This window comes from Schistocerca nitens, chromosome 3 (assembly GCF_023898315.1).
Source record: "Schistocerca nitens isolate TAMUIC-IGC-003100 chromosome 3, iqSchNite1.1, whole genome shotgun sequence".
NCBI classification, from domain to species: Eukaryota; Metazoa; Arthropoda; class Insecta; order Orthoptera; family Acrididae; genus Schistocerca; species Schistocerca nitens.
In genome coordinates, this window is record NC_064616.1 from 751,613,701 (window position 1) to 751,634,290 (window position 20,590).

The 20,590-nt window shown below is 43.0% G+C and overlaps 1 protein-coding gene across 2 annotated transcripts in view; it reads right to left on the minus strand.

Moving 5' to 3' along the window:
- The window catches only part of LOC126249747 (histidine decarboxylase), a 413,856-nt gene that overhangs the window by 179,049 nt on the left and 214,217 nt on the right, over positions 1–20,590 (minus strand). For both annotated transcript variants that reach the window (XM_049951428.1, XM_049951427.1), the window contains exon 5: positions 16,158–16,280. In XM_049951428.1, the coding sequence (XP_049807385.1) occupies positions 16,158–16,280 (123 nt within the window). The remainder of the gene's footprint in view (positions 1–16,157; positions 16,281–20,590) is intronic.

Here is a 20,590-nt window from a genome sequence, read left to right on the forward strand (position 1 = left end):
CTGATGCTGGAAAAAACATTTATTTACAATTATTTACAATTTCATGTTATCTCCTTCAATTTACTCTCCTCCTCGGTCTCTACACCGCTCCATACGAATTTTCCACTGTTCATAGCAATGCTGCAGATCATTTTCGGTAAGTCCATACATTACTTCCGTCGCTTTTTCTTTTACTGCTTCAACAGTCTCAAATCTAGTTCCTTTCAAAGCTGACTTGACTTTAGGGAAAAGAAAAAAGTCACAGGGGGCCAAATCAGGTGAGTAGGGTGGATGATCTAAGATGGGAATGTTGTGTTTTGCCAAAAACGTCTTCACTGACAACGCACTGTGAGCTGGGGCATTGTCTTGGTGAAGGATCCGTGACTTTTTTCTCCACAAATCGTTCCGTTTTCTCCGTACTCGCTCACGTAGGGTAGCCAGGACGCTAATGTAGTAATGCTGATTCACTGTTTGTCCCTCTGGTACCCAATCAATGTGCACAATCCCTTTGATGTCAAAAAAAAAAAAACAATCATCATTGCCTTGAATTTCGATTTTGACATTCGTGCTTTTTTTTTGTCGTGGAGAACCAGGAGTTTTCCAATGCATCGATTGGCGTTTAGTTTCGGGATCGTAAGTAAAAAACCACGATTCATCGCAAGTAATAACATTTTGTAAGAAGGTGGGATCACTTTCAATGTTTTCTAGGATGTCAGAACAAATCATTCTTCGGCGTTCCTTCTGTTCAATTGTGAGACCCTTTGGAACCATTTTTGAACACACTTTGTTCATGTTGAAACTTTCATGAAGAATCTGCCTAACACTTTCCTTGTCAACTCCTGTTAACTCAGACACTGCTCTGATTGTTAAACGGCGATCTTGTCGAACAAGTTTACCGATTTTTTCAATGTTTGCATCAGTTTTTGCTGACAATGGTCTGCCAGTGCGAGTGTCATCACTGGTGTCTTCGCGGCCATCTTTAAATCGTTTAAACCACTCAAACACTTGTGTTCGCGATAAACAATCATCGCCGTACACTTGTTGTAACATTACAAACGTTTCACTTGCAGATTTTCCTAGTTTGAAACAAAATTTGATGTTAACACGCTGTTCTTTCTGTACACTCAACATTTTCCGACGCACAGACAAAACGTCAACTACTTAAAACAGACGCCACGGGCAGACTGAGTGCAGGAGGCAGATGAAACTCGAGCAGTAGGCGGAGCGAGAGTCACGTGACAGGCCACGCGACTTTCAGCCTTATTGCATTCGTTTTATTGTTTCACCAGTACTAGTCCTCGTATGTACGAGGTTTGTCCGGAAAATACGTATAAAAGTTGAATAATATCTTTATGTTACAAGTTGCAGTCACCGCCAGGTGGGACTACTGCTGCAATCAATCCCATCAACGCTCAGTTCGAGTCAGAGCACTCTGCGTGAAGGTGGGAGTGTGCGGCAGCTTGTTGACAGTTAACCTTTTTCACCTGCCGTCGGCATGGAACTCTCCCTGACTGAGGAACAGTGCGTCAACATTAAGTTTCTTGCAAAGCTAGGCAAGAATGGCCGTGAGATTTTTGAGTGTTTGAAACAGGTTTACGGAGACAATTCTCTGAAGGAACCAACTGTGAAGAAGTGGTTAAAAAGGTTCCGGGATGGCCGAGAAGAAGTGAACGATGACCCTTGCCCAGGACGCCCGTCGACATCGAGTTCCGATGCAAATGTTGAACGAATTCGGGCTTGTGTTCTTAAAGACCGTAGATTGACAGTCAGAATGATTGCTGACGAGCTGTCAATCCCCAAAACAATCGTTCACGAAATCCTGACACAAAAACTTGAAATGAAGAAATTGTGTGCGAAAATCGTACCGAAGCTCTTGACGCCAGAACAGAAAACAAAGAGGGTTGAGTGTTGTGAGGATTGGTTGGAAGCAGAGGAACGAGGGGACTTTCTCAACCGAGACGTCACTGGAGACGAGTCCTGGTTTTACGAATTCGATGTGGAGCTCAAATCTCAAGGCAAGGAATGGAAACTAGCAGGAGAACCGAGAACAAAAAAGTCGCGAAAATCAAGTCCAATGTGAAGACAATGTTGATTGTTTTCTTTGATTCTAGGGGCATTGTTCACAAGGAATTTGTCCCTCCCGGCCAGTGAGTGAACGGAAATTTTTACGTTGAGGTTCTGACACGTCTCAGAGCTCGTGTGGTCCGAGTTCGACCGGAGTTGGCAAAAGGGGGCAGGTGGATCCTTCATCACGACAATGCGCCCGCTCACACGTCGCTCGTTGTGTGCGAGTTTTTGGCCCGAAGCTCAATCACCGTGACAGACCACCCGCCTTATTCACCGGATTTAGCCCCGTGTGACTTCTTCATGTTCCCGAAATGCAAAATGTTACTTCGGGGGCGACACTTGGGAGATGTGGAAGCCATCAAGGCGGAAACGACACGGCAACTGAACATCACAACTGAAGACTTTCAGAAATGTTATCAACAGTGGAAACGGCGTTGGCAGAAGTGTATCGCGTCTCAGGACGAGTACTTTGAAGGAGACCATATTGTAATACCTGAATAATTGTAGAATAAAGTTATTATTCAACTTTTATACGTATTTTCCGGACAAACCTGGTATTTCTTGGCCTGAAGGTCCTGAGGGGAAGGTGCAGCCTCCCCTGTGTAGAGGCTCATGCAAGTGATGAGTATGGAGTTTGTATCGTTTTTATCTTACTTTTGTTACCTTTGTCGTTGTTGTTGACATTATTGTTGTTCATGATGATGATGACGACGACGATGACGACGATGATAGACGGAGTGAAACAGAGTGCCTGCTCGACACTGAAGTGAACGAAGCCATGGGATAACGATATGCACATATACAGATGGCGGTAGTATCGCGTACACAAGGTAGAAAAGGACAGTGCATTTGCGGAACTGTCAATTTTACTCGCGTGATTCATGTGAAGAAGTTACCGAGGTGATTATAACAGCACGACAAGAATTAACAGAATTTGAAGGCGGAATGGGAGGTGGAGCTGGACGCATAGGACATTCCATTTCGGAAATCGTTAGGCAGTTCAATATTCCGAGATCCACAGTGTCAATAGTATGCCGAGAAGACCAAATTTTAGGCATTGCCCCTCATCGTGGACAAGGCAATGGCCGATGGTCTTCACTTAACGACCGAGAGCAGCGGAGTTTGCATAGCGTTGTCAGAACTAACGGACGAGAGACTCTGTGCGAAATACCTTCAGAAATCAATGTGGAACTTACGGCGAACGTGTTCTTTAGGACAATGCGGTGAAGTTTGACGTTAATGGGATATGGCAGCGGACGACCGACGCGAGTGCCTTTGCTAGCAGCAGCGCCTCTCCTGGGGTCGTGACCATATCAGTTGGACCTTGGACGACTGGAAAACCGTGGCCCGGTCATGTGAGTCCCGATTGGAGTTGGTAATAGCACATGGTAGGATTCGAATGTGGCCAAAACCCCACGAAGCCACGGATCCGAGTTATCAACGAGGCACTCTGCAAACTGTTGGTGGCTCCATAATGATGGGGGCTTTGTTTACATGAGATGGACTGGGTCCTCTAGTCCAACGGGGCCGATCATTGACTGGAAGTGGTTATGTTCTGCTACTTTCATGGACTTGATGTTAGCCGGCCGCTGTGTCTGGGCGGTTCTAGGAGCTTCAGTCCGGAACCACGTGGCTGCTACGGTCACAGGTTCGAATCCTGCCTCGGGCATGGACGTGTGTGTTGTCCTAAGGTTAGTTAGGTTTAAGTAGTTCTAAGTCTAGGGCACTGATGACCTCAGATGTTAAGTCCCACAGTGCTTAGGGCCATTTGAACAATTTTGAACTTGATGTTCCCAAATAACGATAGAATTTTTATCGATGACAATGCGCCGTGTCACTGGGCCACAATTAGTCAGGATTAGTTTGAACAACATTATGCACAATTATATGGAATGTTTGGCCACTCAGATCGCCTAACGTGAATCTTATCGAACATTTATGGAATATTATTGAGAGGTCAGTTTGTGCACAAAATCCTGCACTGTTAATATTTTCACAACTTGGTTCAATATTTCTGCTGTGGACTTCCAACGATTTGGTGAACCCATGTCACGTCGAGTTGCTGCAGTTCACCAGGCAAAATGAGGTCCGGCACTTTTGTCACCTGGGATGATGATGTTCAGACGTGTGTGAAATCTTATGGGACTTAACTGCTAAGGTCATCAGTCCCTAAGCTTACACACTACTTAACCTAAATTATCCTAAGGACAAACACACACACCCATGCCCGAGTGAGGACTCGTAACTCCGCCGGGACCAGCCGCGCAGTCCATGACTGCAGCGCCCTAGACCGCTCGGCTAATCCCGCGCGGCTGTCACCTGGGCCACCGAATTAACTTTCCTAACCCATAGACAGATCACCGTGCACAGTATCATACGCCCTCACTTCATAACCTGCTCTAGAGAGGTTTGGAATTTAATCCATGACGTTGTCATAAAGTCTGGTATTGAAGCTCTTTAAGCCACAACCTCTCTTCCCTCGACAACCAAATACTGAAAATGAAAATTTGTTTCGACTCCAAGATTCGAATCGGTTATCTCCGAGTTCAATTCCAACAGAGAAACGTGTGTTAGCGACATAACCTACATCTTTCTGTTAACTTTCTAATTTTAGAAGGGCCTATCGCAACAGTACTGCCAATTTAGGCCATCTCGCGAGAGAGGTGGAAGTACAAAATCAGTTTAATATTTTGGTCCTGCTACGTAGAATGTGTGAGATACACTACTGGCCATTAAAATTGCTACACCACGAAGATGACGTGCTACAGACGCGAAATTTAACCGACAGGAAGAAGATGCTCTGATATGCAAATGATTAGCTTCTCAGAGCATTCACACAAGGTTGGCGCCGGTGGCGACAGCTACAACGTGCTGACATGAGGAACGTTTCCAACCGATTTCGCATACACAAACAGCAGTTGACCGGCGTTGCCTGGTGACACGTTGTTGTGATGCTTCGTGTAAGAAGGACAAATGCGTACCATCACGTTGCCGACTTTGATAAAGTTCGGATTGTAGCCTGCCGCGATTGCGGTTTATCGTATCGCGACATTGCTGCTCGCGTTGGTCGAGATCCAATGACTGTTAGCAGAATATGGAATCGGTGGGTTCAGGAGGGTAATACGGAACGCCTTGCTGGATCCCAACGGCCTCGTATCACTAGCAGTCGAGATGACAGGCATGTTATCCGCATGGCTGTAACGGATCGTGCAGCCACGTCTTTATCCCTGAGTCAACAGATGGGGACGTTTGCAACACAACAACCATCTGCAGGAACAGTTAGACGACGTTTGCAGCAGCATGGACTATCAACTCGGAGACCATGGCTGCAGTTACCCTTGACGCTGCTTCAGAGACAGGAGCGCCTGCCATTGTGTACTGGGTGCACGAATGGCAAAACGTCATTTTTTAGGATGAATCTAGGTTCTGTTTGCAGCGTCATGATGGTCGCATTCCTGTTTGACGACATCGCGGTGAACGCACATTGGAAGCGTGTATTCGTAATCGCCATGCTGGCGTATCACCCGGCGTGATGGTATGGGGTGCCATTGGTTACACGTATCGGTCACTTCTTGTTCGCATTGACGGCACTTTGAACAGTGGACGTTACATTTCAGATGTGTTACGAGCCGTGGCTCTATCCTTCATTCGATCCCTGCGAAACCCTACATTTCAGCAGGATAATGCACGACCGCATGTTGTAGGTCCTGTACGGACCTTTCTGGATACAGAAAATGTTCGACTGTTGCCCTGGCCAGCACATTCTCCAGATCTCTCACCAAATGAAAACGTCTGGTCAATGGTGGCCGAGCAACTGGCTCGTCACAATACGCCAGTCACTTCTCTTGATGAAATGTAGTATCGTGTTGAAGCTGCATGGGCAGCTGTACCTGTACACGCCATCCAAGCTCTGTTTGACTCAATGCCCAGGCGTATCAAGGCCGTTATTACGGCCAGAGGTGGTTCTTCCGGGTACTGATTTCTCAGGATCTATGTACCCAAACTGCGTGAAAATGTAATCACATGTCAGTTCTAGTATAATATGTTTGTCCAATGAATAACCGTTTATCATCTGCATTTCTTCGTGGTGTAGCAGTTTTAATGGCCAGTAGTGTATTACGCTGATAAGAACAGATACTGGACCGAGTTACCCATAAGTGCCTCTGGGGTTTCTAAATATGACTGCGTTAAAACCAAAAGACATGCGAAAAGCTGCACAAGTGCGAGGAGGACTCGCATTTTGAGGGTTACGTACAAACTTAATAATGTATATAGATAGTCCATCTATAGGTTTTGATGAGTGAGTTTGCGAGTATCAAACTCTGTGTCATAAATGGTCGAATCTTTTGAATGCATTCACTTACAAGCTTAAATAGTATTTGACATTAATTTCGACTTGATACCTCTACCCTTTCCGGAGAAAAAGGGGTCTTAACAGAAGGATAGACAAACGGACAACGAAGTGATCCTATAAGCATATGGTTTTCACCGACTGAGGTACGGAACCATCTACAGTCTCCTTGCGTTGGCAAGATGTGCCCCAGGCTTTAGTTGTTACAGAGTAGACTGTACACGCGAGGTTGTCGGTGGAGATGTGCAGATCCATCAGCCTGGCGGTTTTTCTTATTTCCGCTCACTTGACATCTTCAGAGGTGTCCCTTCCTGTAGTATAAGCCCTGGTCGTCGTCTCGTGCAGACGTAGTGCAGTAAAGACCACGCAGTGTGTCCTTTTTTAAAGGGATGCCATTTAATTATGCCTGTGGTTCTTCACATCACACTCACTGTACACTTAGAAGGTCACACTCCATTCTGGAATTGTAGGCAGATTGCATTTAAAGTACTTCCAGTAGTAATTACTTCCGACACACTTTACGTGAACGCACGACTGATCAGTCCGTGTATATCAGTTAGGAACATTTGAATGGTCTTTTTAACAATTGATGAGAGGCAGCGTCGACACGCCCGTTCGCGGTGGCCCTCGCTGCCGAACTGCCCGTACCAGCACGACCCTCAGGACTGCCCCTGACAGCACCAACTCAGGGAACTTCCACGTCACTCGTTTCAGCCAATCCAAGCCATGGAAATTTCGTTTTACTATATATATTGTGGCCCAGCTCAGCCAGTCGGAAGTTTCGGACGCGGGTGACGACGTGACGCCACCCAGGTGCCGCGCTGGAACCTCCACGTAATACGTGGTATAGGACAATCTTAAAAAGTCCCAGATATATGTTATCTAATATAAATGTTACACATTCTCCACCTTAATTGTTTGTTCAAAATTGGTAAGTCTCAGGGACAGTGAAAAATTGGAAAAAAACCGAGACTGGAGGCTGAAACTCCCTTGCTTATATGTTTTCCCCCGCGTTTATCTGTATTGACCTACACAGTTATGCTAATTTGTTAATAATAGTGCGTATGTACTACTTAGATCATACTTAATTTTGTTACTTGAATTTATGGTAAATTTCTTGCACTATTTCTCCTCTAACCGTGTCCTGTCTGTTTAGTGACTCTAACATTCGAATTTTAATTGTGAAATTCATTGCATAGAATTCCATATTTATAATTCAGTGCGATGCTTTCTCTGTTCACGTTTATCAGTACTAGGCGTATTGCCTTTTGTAACCACTCATTAATCATACTTTAACATATCTTTCAACGCTTTGCCATTTTTACACATCACTGAACAGTATTGACGGAAGGCTGCTGTTGTTTATTTGCCGTCGAGGAATCTTGCTTTAGACATTTCCCTCGATCGTAGTTTCGTTGTGGTAAGACAGCTTTCCTTGTCTTCTGCTTTCCCTCTCATCGTACACCCATTAGATAAGTACATGAAAGAGACATTGTTTATAAATTAGTAACACGTAATTGCACTCTAATTCTATGAGAGAAATACATAATCATTAACTTTTCAAATCGAGACACCATTACTTTTATTAATAGTCTCCTTGTACGACATTGCTTTAGGTGCCATTAACATTCATGCCATTAACCTTCGTGTTCTCCGACCTGTAGGCTAAGTGCTCTTGTGACCCATATACAGTATTTTCTGTACGTCTGGCCGGTGTAGGCAGGGCTTGCGATCCCCACTGTGATCCACTTAACGGAAGGTCATTGGGCCGTTCGCCCTCTAAAGGCCATTAGTTCGCCTCGCTCCCTTCCGTCTGTCCAACCTTTAATTGTTTTTCTCCTTAACAATTTACATTTACATGTTTACGTATAATTTTAATCTTTCTTTCACTGCACTGCCACACCATGCATACTGCACATTATTCTTTATCTTATAAGGATATGAATAAATGGAATGATGAGTCGCTAAATATTTAAGAATTATACAATGATTATTATGAGGGAATGGAGAATGACAGGTCAGGCTATAACGAAAGGACAACTGAGAAACAAACGATAAGCCAAATTATATCGATCTGATATCTGATCACGATATGTGGCTGCAGTTTACGAAAAACTGTGCTGTATGCAAGCGTTCTGCCTCAGGTCTGAAAGAATTCGTATTTTACACTGTCAACAGTGATAATTTGGTATTCAGCGTCTGACATTTCGTTATTATGGCGTTCACATAGTCTTATACATAAGTCGGTACTTGCTAACTTTCACTGGACTCGCATTCGGGAGGACGACGGTTCAATCCCGTCTCCAGCCATCCTGATTTAGGTTTTCCGTGATTTCCCTAAATCGTTTCAGGCAAATGCCGGGATGGTTCCTTTGAAAGGGCACGGCCGATTTCCTTCCCAATCCTTCCCTAACTCGAGCTTGCGCTCCGACTCTAATGACCTCGTTGTCGACGGGACGTTAAACACTAACCACCACCACCACTTGCTAACTTTGTCTGTCTCGCTTATTATCACAAAGGTGACAGTTGTAATGTAGTGTTTGATAGGCTTGTCAGGTACTTACTTTTGTTTCATGCTACCGTATTTTCATGTATTTATTCTTCTTGTTGTTGCTTTGCCTCATGATGATTAGGATTTCTCCTGATATCTTCCAGTGTACCTGACTTAACAAGTATAATATTACGTTCCTCCCTCAATACTACCAGCTCACTTCTTGCTCATTTCATAAGACGAAAACTCTTCGACTGCTAAACACTTCTTACTAAAAGGGGCACCTTATCTGGTTACCGACCCAACGAATTCGTTCTAAAGTAATGTGGCCCAGTAGTGGTTACCTACAATATTCAGTCTCCTCTACCTTAATAATCTGTGGCCCATGATCGGTTACCTACAGTATTTCATCTTGTCTCGTTCATATCGTACCTTAATGACCTGAGCTGTCTGCTCCCGCTGTTTTCTTGTGAGAACCTATCTTTATTGATTTATTAACGCAAAAAAAGGTTTTACATCTCGTAATGTTATTCACTTACCCACTGATTTATAGCTTATAATCATTATGACTGTCGTGTTTATTTCTCTGTATGCTCAAGCAAATTTTAGTGTACGTTGTGTCTGCACAATACAGACTTCGTAGTTGCTGTGTTACCGACAGTATATAAGATATTTTGTATGTTTTTGTGACAACTCCTGTCCAAACACGTGACTTTAACATTACACATTTCTGCACGTATTATGTATTACCTCGTTTTATGATATGTTTAATTTTTGTGATTTCCACATCTTCTAAGAATTTTACCTCCTTGTCGTTAGATATAGTTAATGAAAGTTTCTCCTTTCACGGTGCTCAACAGTGTCTTTGACTCCAAAAGCGAGTTTTGCGTATCATTCATCCTCACTCCTCACAGGTCAATAGTTGACCCTAGATTACTAAATCCTCGTAAAATTTACGATTGCAACTGGGTATAAAATAGGACATTTTTTACTTAATTTGGCATGTAACATACCATTGGAAATCTAAAAGTAATACATAACCTATAAATTATGAACTCCTTTGTACAAATTTGGATCAGTACAATTTACCATGGTTTAGAAGCAATGACGTTTCCCCCCCTCTAGTGTTCTTTGGCTAAAGAGTATTCTTAGCATATTTATGGATATCAGGAGAGTAGATAACAGCGCAAAAATATCAAATAAGGAAGCAGCACAATTGTAGCTTGAGGATCTGTAACCACCAATCACACACCCACGAAACAGCTGTAAGTACTCGAAGGTTTTTCGTGTCGACTTCTGCGACAATAACAAATAAAGGTGGTACTCACCACATTTTTCTAATATGCACAGTTCCTCATAAACTGCATCCACATATCGTCATCAGATATCAGATCGATATAATTTGGCTTATCGTTTGTTTCTCGGTTGTCCTTTCGTTATAGCCTGACCTGTCATACTCCCTTCCCTCATAATAATCACTGTATAATTTACAAATATTCAGCGACTCATCATTCCATTTATTTTTATGGAATTTGTCTCGTATACTACAGTATACTACTCGTGTTCTCTGTCTGTTCAGCATACTCTGTTTATTCATCCCTGTTACCTGTATTCACGATGTCTATGTTCTCTTCACATTCATGATGGAATTTATTTTCGTGTGCCTTAACCAATTTCGTTTCTAGTTTTACTGTGCTCGTTAGATTTAGAAATTTTACTTTGTGTAATCCCTCAGACATTACTGCACATTACCGCATCCTATCCGAAACGGATACGGTATCCATCTGTCCCCTGCATTGACTTATTTTCCCACGAGGTGTGACGTGCGAAAACTTTCGCTGGCGTTGCGTAAATTTACGGAATCTGTATGTTATTCCAAATTTACATGACAATCCGTCTTTGAGTACACCCTGCACAGCTATCTAACATGATTGGTGAAAATAGCTATTAAGTCTACATCTTCAACGGATCTGTAGTCTGTTTTACTAGGAAACTCTCTCAGATCGAATGAAAGTTCGCTTGCATTCTCATTACATTGAATTTTAAGCAGCTGTCTGCGAACTTTCAGTTCACATGGAGCTTTGTGAACCTTATTTTTTCTTTGATTAAAATATTGCTGCATATATGAAAAGTAACAATTCTCATTTCCCATTTGATTTTTAGTTGACTGAACCTCAGCCACTCCAACTAAATTAACATCACTAAGTTCGAAAACAATCGCTCGAAAATCATTTGATTCCACTATTGCTTCATAGCTACGAGGGCTGTCCAGAAAGTAAGTTCCGATTGGTCGTGAAATGGACACCACAGTGAAAACCCAATGAAGCTTTGCACATATGTGTTGGGTAGTGTCTCTAGTATGATCGTCGATCGCATCAAGACGCTCTTTTCAGTTGTGAGTGCACTGTGAGCGAGTAAAGGTGCCTAGAACAACGATGTCTCCCGCCAAGTTGGAGGGCCCGCTGAGAGGCTTCGCCTTAATGAGTGCAGCCCACCCAACACAACTGCCACGCACTTCCCTCTTCATGGCAATTCTCAGCTGCACTCTGCAGGGGCAGTGAAGATGCTCCTGCAGCCTTTTCGATGGGAAGTGTTCGATCACCCACAACACAGCCCTAATTGCTTCGTCCTGAGTATCATCTCTGTTCACATGAAACGCTGGATACGAAGACAACACTTGGGCGCAGGCTACGCGCTATAGACATGCGTACAGAATTATCGGAAAGCACAGGCGGCTGCCTTCTGCGATGATGGTGTTGGAAATTTGGTATACGCTCCGACAAATGTCTAAGTTGGAGCGGCGACTATGTAGAGAAGTATCTGGAAAGTGTAGCTAACTCCTGCAAATAAAATGCTTCTGATTTTCACTGTTGTTTCCATTTAGCGGCCGATCGGAACTTACTTTCTGGACAACCCTCGTATTATCTTCAAGACAAATTAAGTTTTCTAATTGGTTTTCATTTCCTACTGATATCATCTTTGGTTCTAAATAAACTGGTGTATGGTGACTTCCTTCAAATAATTCTCTAGTTTTACCCATTTTTGCTGCGACATTATAAATTACTAAATTTTTACTTTCTTCGAGCCTCTTAAATCCTGTTGAAGTTTCTAAGGGAATACCATCTTTCATTAATTCAATTTCTTCTTTAATTACTTGTTTATTCTCTGTGTTCGAATTTTTTATTTCTTGTTTAGCAGAATTTACTATTTTTTGATTAGCGTGTTGATCTGCTTTTGCTTGACCATCCATCTTTTGACCCTGTCAGTTCACTTTTTGACTCAACTCCCTAAGAAACCTCATTACATCATCTTTAGTATCAGTAACGTTTACTACGGTACTTTTATTGGATAAGTCGTCATAATCGTTGGTAAGTGCAGTATCTGCCGATTCAGTGTGGTGAGTTGCATTTGATTCACTCAGGACAGACCCATGGTTTTCAGGATGTTCCTGACCTATATTCACATGATGAATGACTTACGTGACCTCTGACCTCTTTTGTACATTTAAAACATTTTGTGATGACGAAGTATTGTCATGTAATTCTAATATGTTTGACACTTCTGAAACATTCTGCGTTGACGAACTATTATCATTTAATTCTGACTCGTTTAATTCTAACATTTATTCTTGTAGATCTGACAAAATTTCATCCTCATCTTTTATTCCACTAGCAGAACAACGTACCTCCTTATTCCTCAAGACAATAATTTTTTTCATTTGATTCTCCTGACGGGACTTTCACAACTGTTGATAATGATCATCAGCGATAAGGCCCGCTACAGTTGTGAATTTTTTTATTTCCTAAAAGGAATGCACAACTCAGTTTTGCGACCCGTGTCCCAGCTTCATGCGAATCTGCAAAGTTACAAATAAGTAATGACACCTATCCAAATTTTTAACATAAAAAAATTAAACAGAACTTAAACTAAAATTCTTAAGAACAAACTCCATATATGTACATGAAATGTGAGTCCATAAAAGTCTAAACACAAAGGTTATATTAGGTTAAAATAGGGAATTCCCGGTAAATGGCATAAAACAGGAGACCGTCTTAATTCCTCGGCTTGCCGGAAAGCCTCTCGCAGAGCTCCTCGGCTTGCCGGAAAGCCTCTCGCAGAGCAGGACCTACACGAAAAGCACGTACCCCAAAACTAAAAGAGCGGAAGCACCGTAAATAAAATCAAAATGCAAATTGCTAGTGTGAGAGTTCTTAAACCTGGTGATAGCTGTTATAATATCTCACATCTTGACCGTCAGTTGGCGCGAGCAGTGCACTCGCTTACGTTACGGTTGCACTACCTCTCCCGCGCCTTTTCAACTTTGGTATGTACATGGCACGGGACTGATGGTTGTGTATGCAGCACTGGTAAATCTCAACCTCTGTTCAGGGATCACATTGTGTATTCACACGTGCCTGCAGGTGCACAGAGTATGTAACCTGTTTTTTGTTCGGTTCAGTGCTTGAAGGACCCCCTGTCTAACTTGATGCGGATTCATGTCTAACAATCCCTTAAGACCGGACCTTCGTAAGTTTTGGGATGGGGATGGCTATCTATCATCAGTTTCGTTTGCTATACCTCAGTCATGTTTTGTATGAAGTTTTCATATATTGCAAAGGTGACCGACGAAAAATTCACTCTACAGTAACCGTATTTCCTTAACTCATTTGCACTTCCTGATCAAATTCTGCAGATGAAAATGCGTTCAGCCACCAGGGATTTAGTCGACTCCCTGCGAATCGGCGGTAACGGAATTTTGTGACTTCGACCTCGGGGAGACTCATAGCAGACGTACTTGGAAATATTAATAATAATAATAATCATAATTAAATGAACAGAATGTACATAGAGACAAGAATACAAAGTCTGTATGGATATGATGGTTTCATAAATTGACAAGCAAACAAACAACTTGTGTACACAAATAAATAATACACGCAGCACTGTATTCTTTATGATAGAGACAAAAGCAAACCAAATACTAATCTCCTATGATGTAGACAATAGTCTCGCCGAGAACAGATATGCCTCTAAAATTTCAGAAAATAAACAGCCGTTGTTACAAGAAAACTCAATAAATTAAATCATTCAATGGAACAAAAGTGTTAGTTCACATGTAGAGTCATAGATGCTTGACATTTTCAGCTGAGATAATTTGTGATCCATTAAAGATAATTACTTATATTTATCTCGTGCCACCGATGTGAATAGTGACCAGGGGCTGATAATACAAAGGCTAACGCGTGACCACCTCAGCGCTTTTGAAAGCTTGCAGTTATTTGGACGAGCATCAACACTGTTCACGACTACCAGGTTATTCCTGGTCATGCTGGTGAACACGCCTGATCGCTATCACTGTGCGTAGCATGCTTGTTTGTTAATAAGGCACTGGCGGATTGGTCCATAAGGTATATTGTAAGTAGGCTGTTTAGGTTTTTTTATTGGTAACGCCACCTCTGTATAAAAATCACTGGCTGTGCTGTGTGCAGTCTGTGGCTGCTTTGCATTGTTGTAATACTCGCCATTGTAGTGTTAGGCAGCTGGCTGTGAACAGCGCGTAGCGTTGCGCAGTTGGAGGTGAGCCGCCAGCAGTGGTGGATGTGGGGAGAGAGATGGCGGAGTTTTGTAATTTGTCATGAACTGCTATATATATTATGACTATTAAGGTAAATACAGTGTTTGTTCTCTATTAATATCTTTCATTTGCTAACTATCCCTATCAGTAGTTAGTGCCTTCCATAGTTTGAATCTTTTATTTAGCTGGCAGTAGTGGCGCTTGCTGTATTGCAGTAGCTTGAGTAGCGAAGATTTTTGTGAGGTAAGTGATTTGTGAAAGGTATAGTTTAATGTTAGTCAGGGCCATTCTTTTGTATGGATTTTTGAAAGTCAGATTGCGTTGCGCTAAAAATATTGTGTTTCAGCTTAAGCACAGTCATGTATAAATAGTTCTAAGGGGACGTTGCAATATATACTGTGGTTTATCTAAATCATTCCATGCAAATTTAAGAATCGTACCTTCCACAAAATCACTGTCAAGTTCCTTCATCCAAACGTTTTCCATCATTATTAATGCTGCGTATCCAACATGCAGTCGCTCACGAATGGCTAAATTATAAAGCTTCTGGAAATTCTGTTGGAAAAAGGATCGGTGAAACTCTGAATAAGTAACATTCAGTATTGTGATTTTATGGGTGGAATGCAGCTAATTACATTATATTTCGAACGCATAATAAATATTTTACATTAAAAGTGGCCAGTCAGGCTTCCATTTCAGAACATACAAGTGCAATATGACACCATTATTTGGTACGTCTGCAAGTATTCAGCTGGTTAATCGGGAATATTTTCATTAGTTTCACCCACTGGAGACCTTCCCTTCACTAGGTGTGAAGAGTGTCTCGTACATATAATTGAGTATTGGGGACCTAGAAACGACGGGGAGGCTTCGTTCCGCCGTAGCCCTCAATGGTTCACAACCCCACAACAGGCCACAGCAGTCTACCGACCCCACCGCACCACCGCCGCCCCACACCGAACCCAGGGTTATTGTGAGGTTCGGCCCCCAGTGAACACCCCGGGAACGTTTCATACCAAATGAGTGTAACCCCAAATGTTTGCGTGGTAGAGTAATAACGGTGTACGCGTACGTGGAGACAGTGTTTGCGCAGCAATCGCCTACATAGTGTGACTGAGGCGGAATAAGGGTAACCAGCCCGCATTCGCCGAGGCAGATGGAAAACCTCCTTAAAAATCATCCACAGGCTGGCCGGCACACCGGATCTCGACACTAATCCGCCGGGCGGCTTCGTGCCGGGGACCGGCACGCCTTCCTGCTCGGGAAGCAGCGCGTTAGACCGCGTGGCTAGCCGGGCGTGCTTAGGTGTAATTGACTCCTGTGTATAACTGTGATGAGTGGTTGCATGCTGCGGAATCGTGTTTCTGTTGTTGATTAGGATAACAAACAAGAGAGCAGATACCTAAACAGAAACAGCTTTCTATTCTGGAAGAACACTGTGGAAACTGCCGAATTTAATACCCCTGTCTGTTGTATTCGTTGCCTTCAACAAGGTGTAACCCATTCACACTTCTCGAAATACGGTAGATATGTTTAAAATCTGTAAGCGTCTCCACAATGTCTCGTGAAGAGGCATTCGCGCAGTCTGGTGATCAGGAGATTGACGTTGCTATTTTTCCTCTCTTGCCTGTCAGATACAGGTGATGAAATTTTCTTGCGCCACCTGGACCGAGCAGGCAGCCTCGGCTACTGACCTGTATGACGCCGCCACCCTTGCTGTCTGGGCGCGTGTGAAGGAAGTCGTCGGGCAGGCCCAGCATCTCGCCCAGCCAGTTCATCACCACCGTCTCCAGCTCCGTGCACGCGGGGCTTGACGCCTGTTAAACAGAAGACCATTCCCTATTCTCTCAACTGTGTTGCTAATTTTAGATTACCTTCACACTAAATTTGCGCACATCTTGAAATATACAAAGCACAAAGAAATTTCAGCAAGAAATCAGACATCTAAGTACAGACAATCCATTATGTATGTAGACGTACACTCATGAACATATGAACTATAATCATATGCTGTAGGCTTTCATGGCCGGTGTTCAGTTAAAATTTCCGGGCTGAGAGCATGTGATCGATATACGAAATTATTCCCCGACCTTTCGTCTCCGACTGCGTCAATATGTGCATGCAATTCACTGAAGTGGCTGAAACAAATTGCCCGGGAACCCACGACAACAGCATGCTTTTAAAATCTGTTGAATGGGTTGCCTATTTTCAGACGCAAACTAAGTAGTTGTAACAACATGGAGTGGAGCAGAAGGTTGATGATGAAACTTGAAGACTGCAGATCCTACAGATGAAAGCTGTAATTATAAGAATTCCGCCAATCGTTAGGAGGCTTCCCTTTTTGTGGGCCACTGATACATAGGAAGAACATGCAGCAAAAATTCCCATTAGTTCTCTGATAACGTATCGTGAGACATACATCTCCATGGTTGTGAACGGGTTAAAAGTAATCGATAGTCATTCGGTTGCTGCAAAGTCGACATCACATTTAATCTACGACGGTGGTAAGTTATATAAAATTTGTCACTTCGAAACCACAATCAAGTCCGACTCAGAAGCAGAGTCGTCAATGAAACGTAAGACAGAACTGAGAGCATTAAGGTATTTGAAAAACCTATCAGAAGTAATAAATACGAAATGACAAATAATTGCTGGTGAGTGGGTTTGAACCGACAACCCTCAGCACATCAGCCAGCGGCGCTAACCACTATACCACACAGCATGCACCACAGCACGCAGCTTTGATCCATCTCCTGAAAAAAACTGTGACCCATTGGAGCCGACTACAACACCGTGGATCTAGCTCTTGTCAGTGGTCCTTCGTATGGCCGCACTGGTGAATCCACCCTTTCTGATCCTGTTACATTCTATTAACTATGATGACCATCGAAGGTAGCCCCTCTCGTCGAAGCTTCGCTATCGTTGAGTGCGTCTTCAGTTTCATTTAACCTTCCATCGTTGATCTGCGCCTCTGGACGGCAGTAGGGTTGCGCATTTGTCTTCTTGATGAAGAGTGATAATCCTGACTACATATGTGACGTCCGAAAAGCGACGAAGGTTACGATACGCCCTAAAGTAGCTGTTTAGTAACTTTTCAAATAGTGCCACTTTCCGCAGAGGCGTAAAAATCCATACGCAGTCTCTTGGGCTGTCGGTCTTTCCCCTGGGCCTCCAGGGGCTGTATGCGAGCCACCTGCTTTGCTTCTTCGGTCCAGTCTTAGTGATAAGATGTTTCATGTAGTCATCCTAAGTACCATCCGGTTGAACCGAGAACAGTGTATCCGTTGTCATTTCCGTCTCGCGACAGTGGATTAGAAAGAACGATGTAAAGCCTCTAGTGTCTCGTTTCGCTGTTTTATATGAGAATATCAGGACGGGCTGTATTGTATCCCAATACCTCTGGTCGACATCCACGTGCATTGAGAGCCTATTTGGCAACGTCTTATTCAAGTGTTCTGTGAGGCCATTTGGCGGTGAATGGTAGGCAGTTGTCTTCCTGTGGCTATTGACGCAAGGTGAAACTACTCCTTATACTTTAATTGGCAGCCAGAGTTGATCATGCAATCAATACCACGAGACGACAGGGAGTAGTTTTATATACCGACCACAGCCTCTCGGCTCAGAAGTTTTAATTAAAGAAATATAGACAGTTACTCTGTTGGTGAGTTTCTGTCAGCACAGAAAAAGAATCGTTCAGCATGTAACTTAACTGGGATGTTATCGAACTTTGTTTGGCCGTCGGCATCAAGGGCAGGACGGAAAAGACTGCATCTCCGAGGTCTCGGAGGCATCGGGCTGTAAGTGGGTTTTCATGTAACAGGGGTATTCGATTCAGGAAAAAGCGCTGCCACCAGAACCAACTGCCGTGGGCAACAATGTTTTGATGGGGATATCAATGTCGACTATCGCGGATTGTAACGAAGGATAGACGGCCGAAAGCGCAACGTATCACTAGCCATTTCTTCTGGACGACAGCGTGAGACGTACCATCCAGGACAACCTACTCGCGGTGGGATACAGAGGCCACAGCCTAACACATGTGGCTTTGGTCACTGCATGTCATTGGGCACAGAAATTAGCTTGGGCACTGGAACGCTGTTTCTCTAGCATGGAGAAAGGTAACCTTGGTACGAATTGGACAATCATGGGCATCAGTTTGTTCAGCTACAGTACCTCGCAGACGACTTGCAGCTTCAGCTAGACAATTCACCATCCGGTTACTCTCGAATTCTGTCAGAATGGGTTGAGGGAGCACTCAGTAGGTATGAGTGTCATTGTTGTCCTCCATTTAAGTTCAATTGAGCGCATGTGAAAGCATCGAGATGTGCGCGCTTTGTGCAACGATCTGAACAAACTCAGTGAGGTGCGGGCAGTGACTGAGTTGCCCTTGGTTCAGTATGGCACCCCGACGCATTCAGCATGTCTTAGAGTCGTCATCAGGACGAAAGAGGTACTGCTAAGTAAGTATCTGAGTGGCACATGGGTTTGTAATTTCCCTTTTAAATTTTATTGAGTGGGAGAAAAAAAAAATACTTTTCTGCGACAGTCATTTTCTCTGGCTTGACGACTACAGTTTCCCCGATATGTCGTAATAATCCTTAAATGCTTTGTTAGCTTCACATGACTGTCTGAGAAAGCAGAATACACTGGTTTCTAAAAAGGAAGAGAAAAAGTACCGAAATGATGAAATCACAGATGTAATTTATCTTAAATGAGGAGTGCCGGAACAAAAACCGATAAATCCGCATTTGCTGTTAATACAGAAAGCAACAAATAGTGATCTTTAAATGGCTCCACAAGCTATAAAAAGAAGAAACACACCATAAAACACTTGATGTCGCGTTGTGCTGAAAATTATTTTGTGGCAGCATGTATTATTACTCCCGTATCTCCCACCTACAGCTCAAACACGCGAATACAGCAAAAGTGGATATATCGGGTTTTGTTCCGGCGCTCCTCAAATGTCATGAAATTTAGCTGAACTTTTTAATATATGAAAGTCCATCGATCTTCATGCATTACAGGATGTGTGAACGAATTATGGCTGCGGACCACACATTAAAAATATTAAATAACGTAACGCAGTAAAATATTGTTCCAAAATACTTAGTATTAAACTTAATAAATGTATGTATCACTTGTAGTATGGCTCACGTTACTTCATTACTGTATACGAATACCCCGAGCCGAAATATAACACGTACAGCGCAGTTGTACACTGTTATTTGATGGTATCTACGAGCTACGTGAAACTAGCAGCAACGGCTTTCCGACGTAATCCAAAACGTTCCGTTTGATCACCTTCGAATAACAGAACATGATAAGATGTCAAATTACACACCTCAAGGTAACGCGAAATAGTGAGGTAATGGTGTTCTTATAACAAAATCTCCACAAGCTACAGTAAAGTACAGAGTAACATTTATGAAAATGTGATTAGAGTATGTTGTAGATGAAGCGTCATGTGTGCAATGCTGCCTATCAAAACACATTTGTTTTCGCTTTACCGTAAGGATAGTTGTTGCAACTTACAATGGCCTTATAAGTCCAATAAAATATACGAGTTGAGGGGTTTGTATTCCTTCGCAGACAAAATGCTTTCACTCAAATGCCTGTCTCGTAAAGGAAAGCTCGAAGTGATTATTGTCTCAGTTAAAGACTTCGAGGAACATCTTGTGGTTACCGAACCTAAATCTTCAAATTAACGATGGGCTTGAAATGCAGTTTTCATAGCCATTATGACATCGTTGGATGTACGCCGCGTTCATGCGTCACACGAGGCCCACAGCCTCTGAAATTTAAGGTTCCTCATATAAACAATTGCAGCTAATATAGAGTGTCACGTCTTACCCATTATGTTAGAAAGCCGTTGGTTACCAATTCGTTGTAGTTACGTCAGTTAGTTACGTTGATTATGAAAACTAAGCACTTGCGTGAACATAATGTTGCGTGGGAGCGTAGAAGGGTTGTAAATGAGAACTAACCATCGGCATGGAGAGATTTCACATAGTGGTCACAATCGCGTTAGGGCTAGGTATTCGCAGCGACATCTCTGATCTCGTATCTGTACTCAATGTGCTGTTGCACAGTGTGTAGATAAACTGTGAGAGAGTTTAATGTTTTGTTT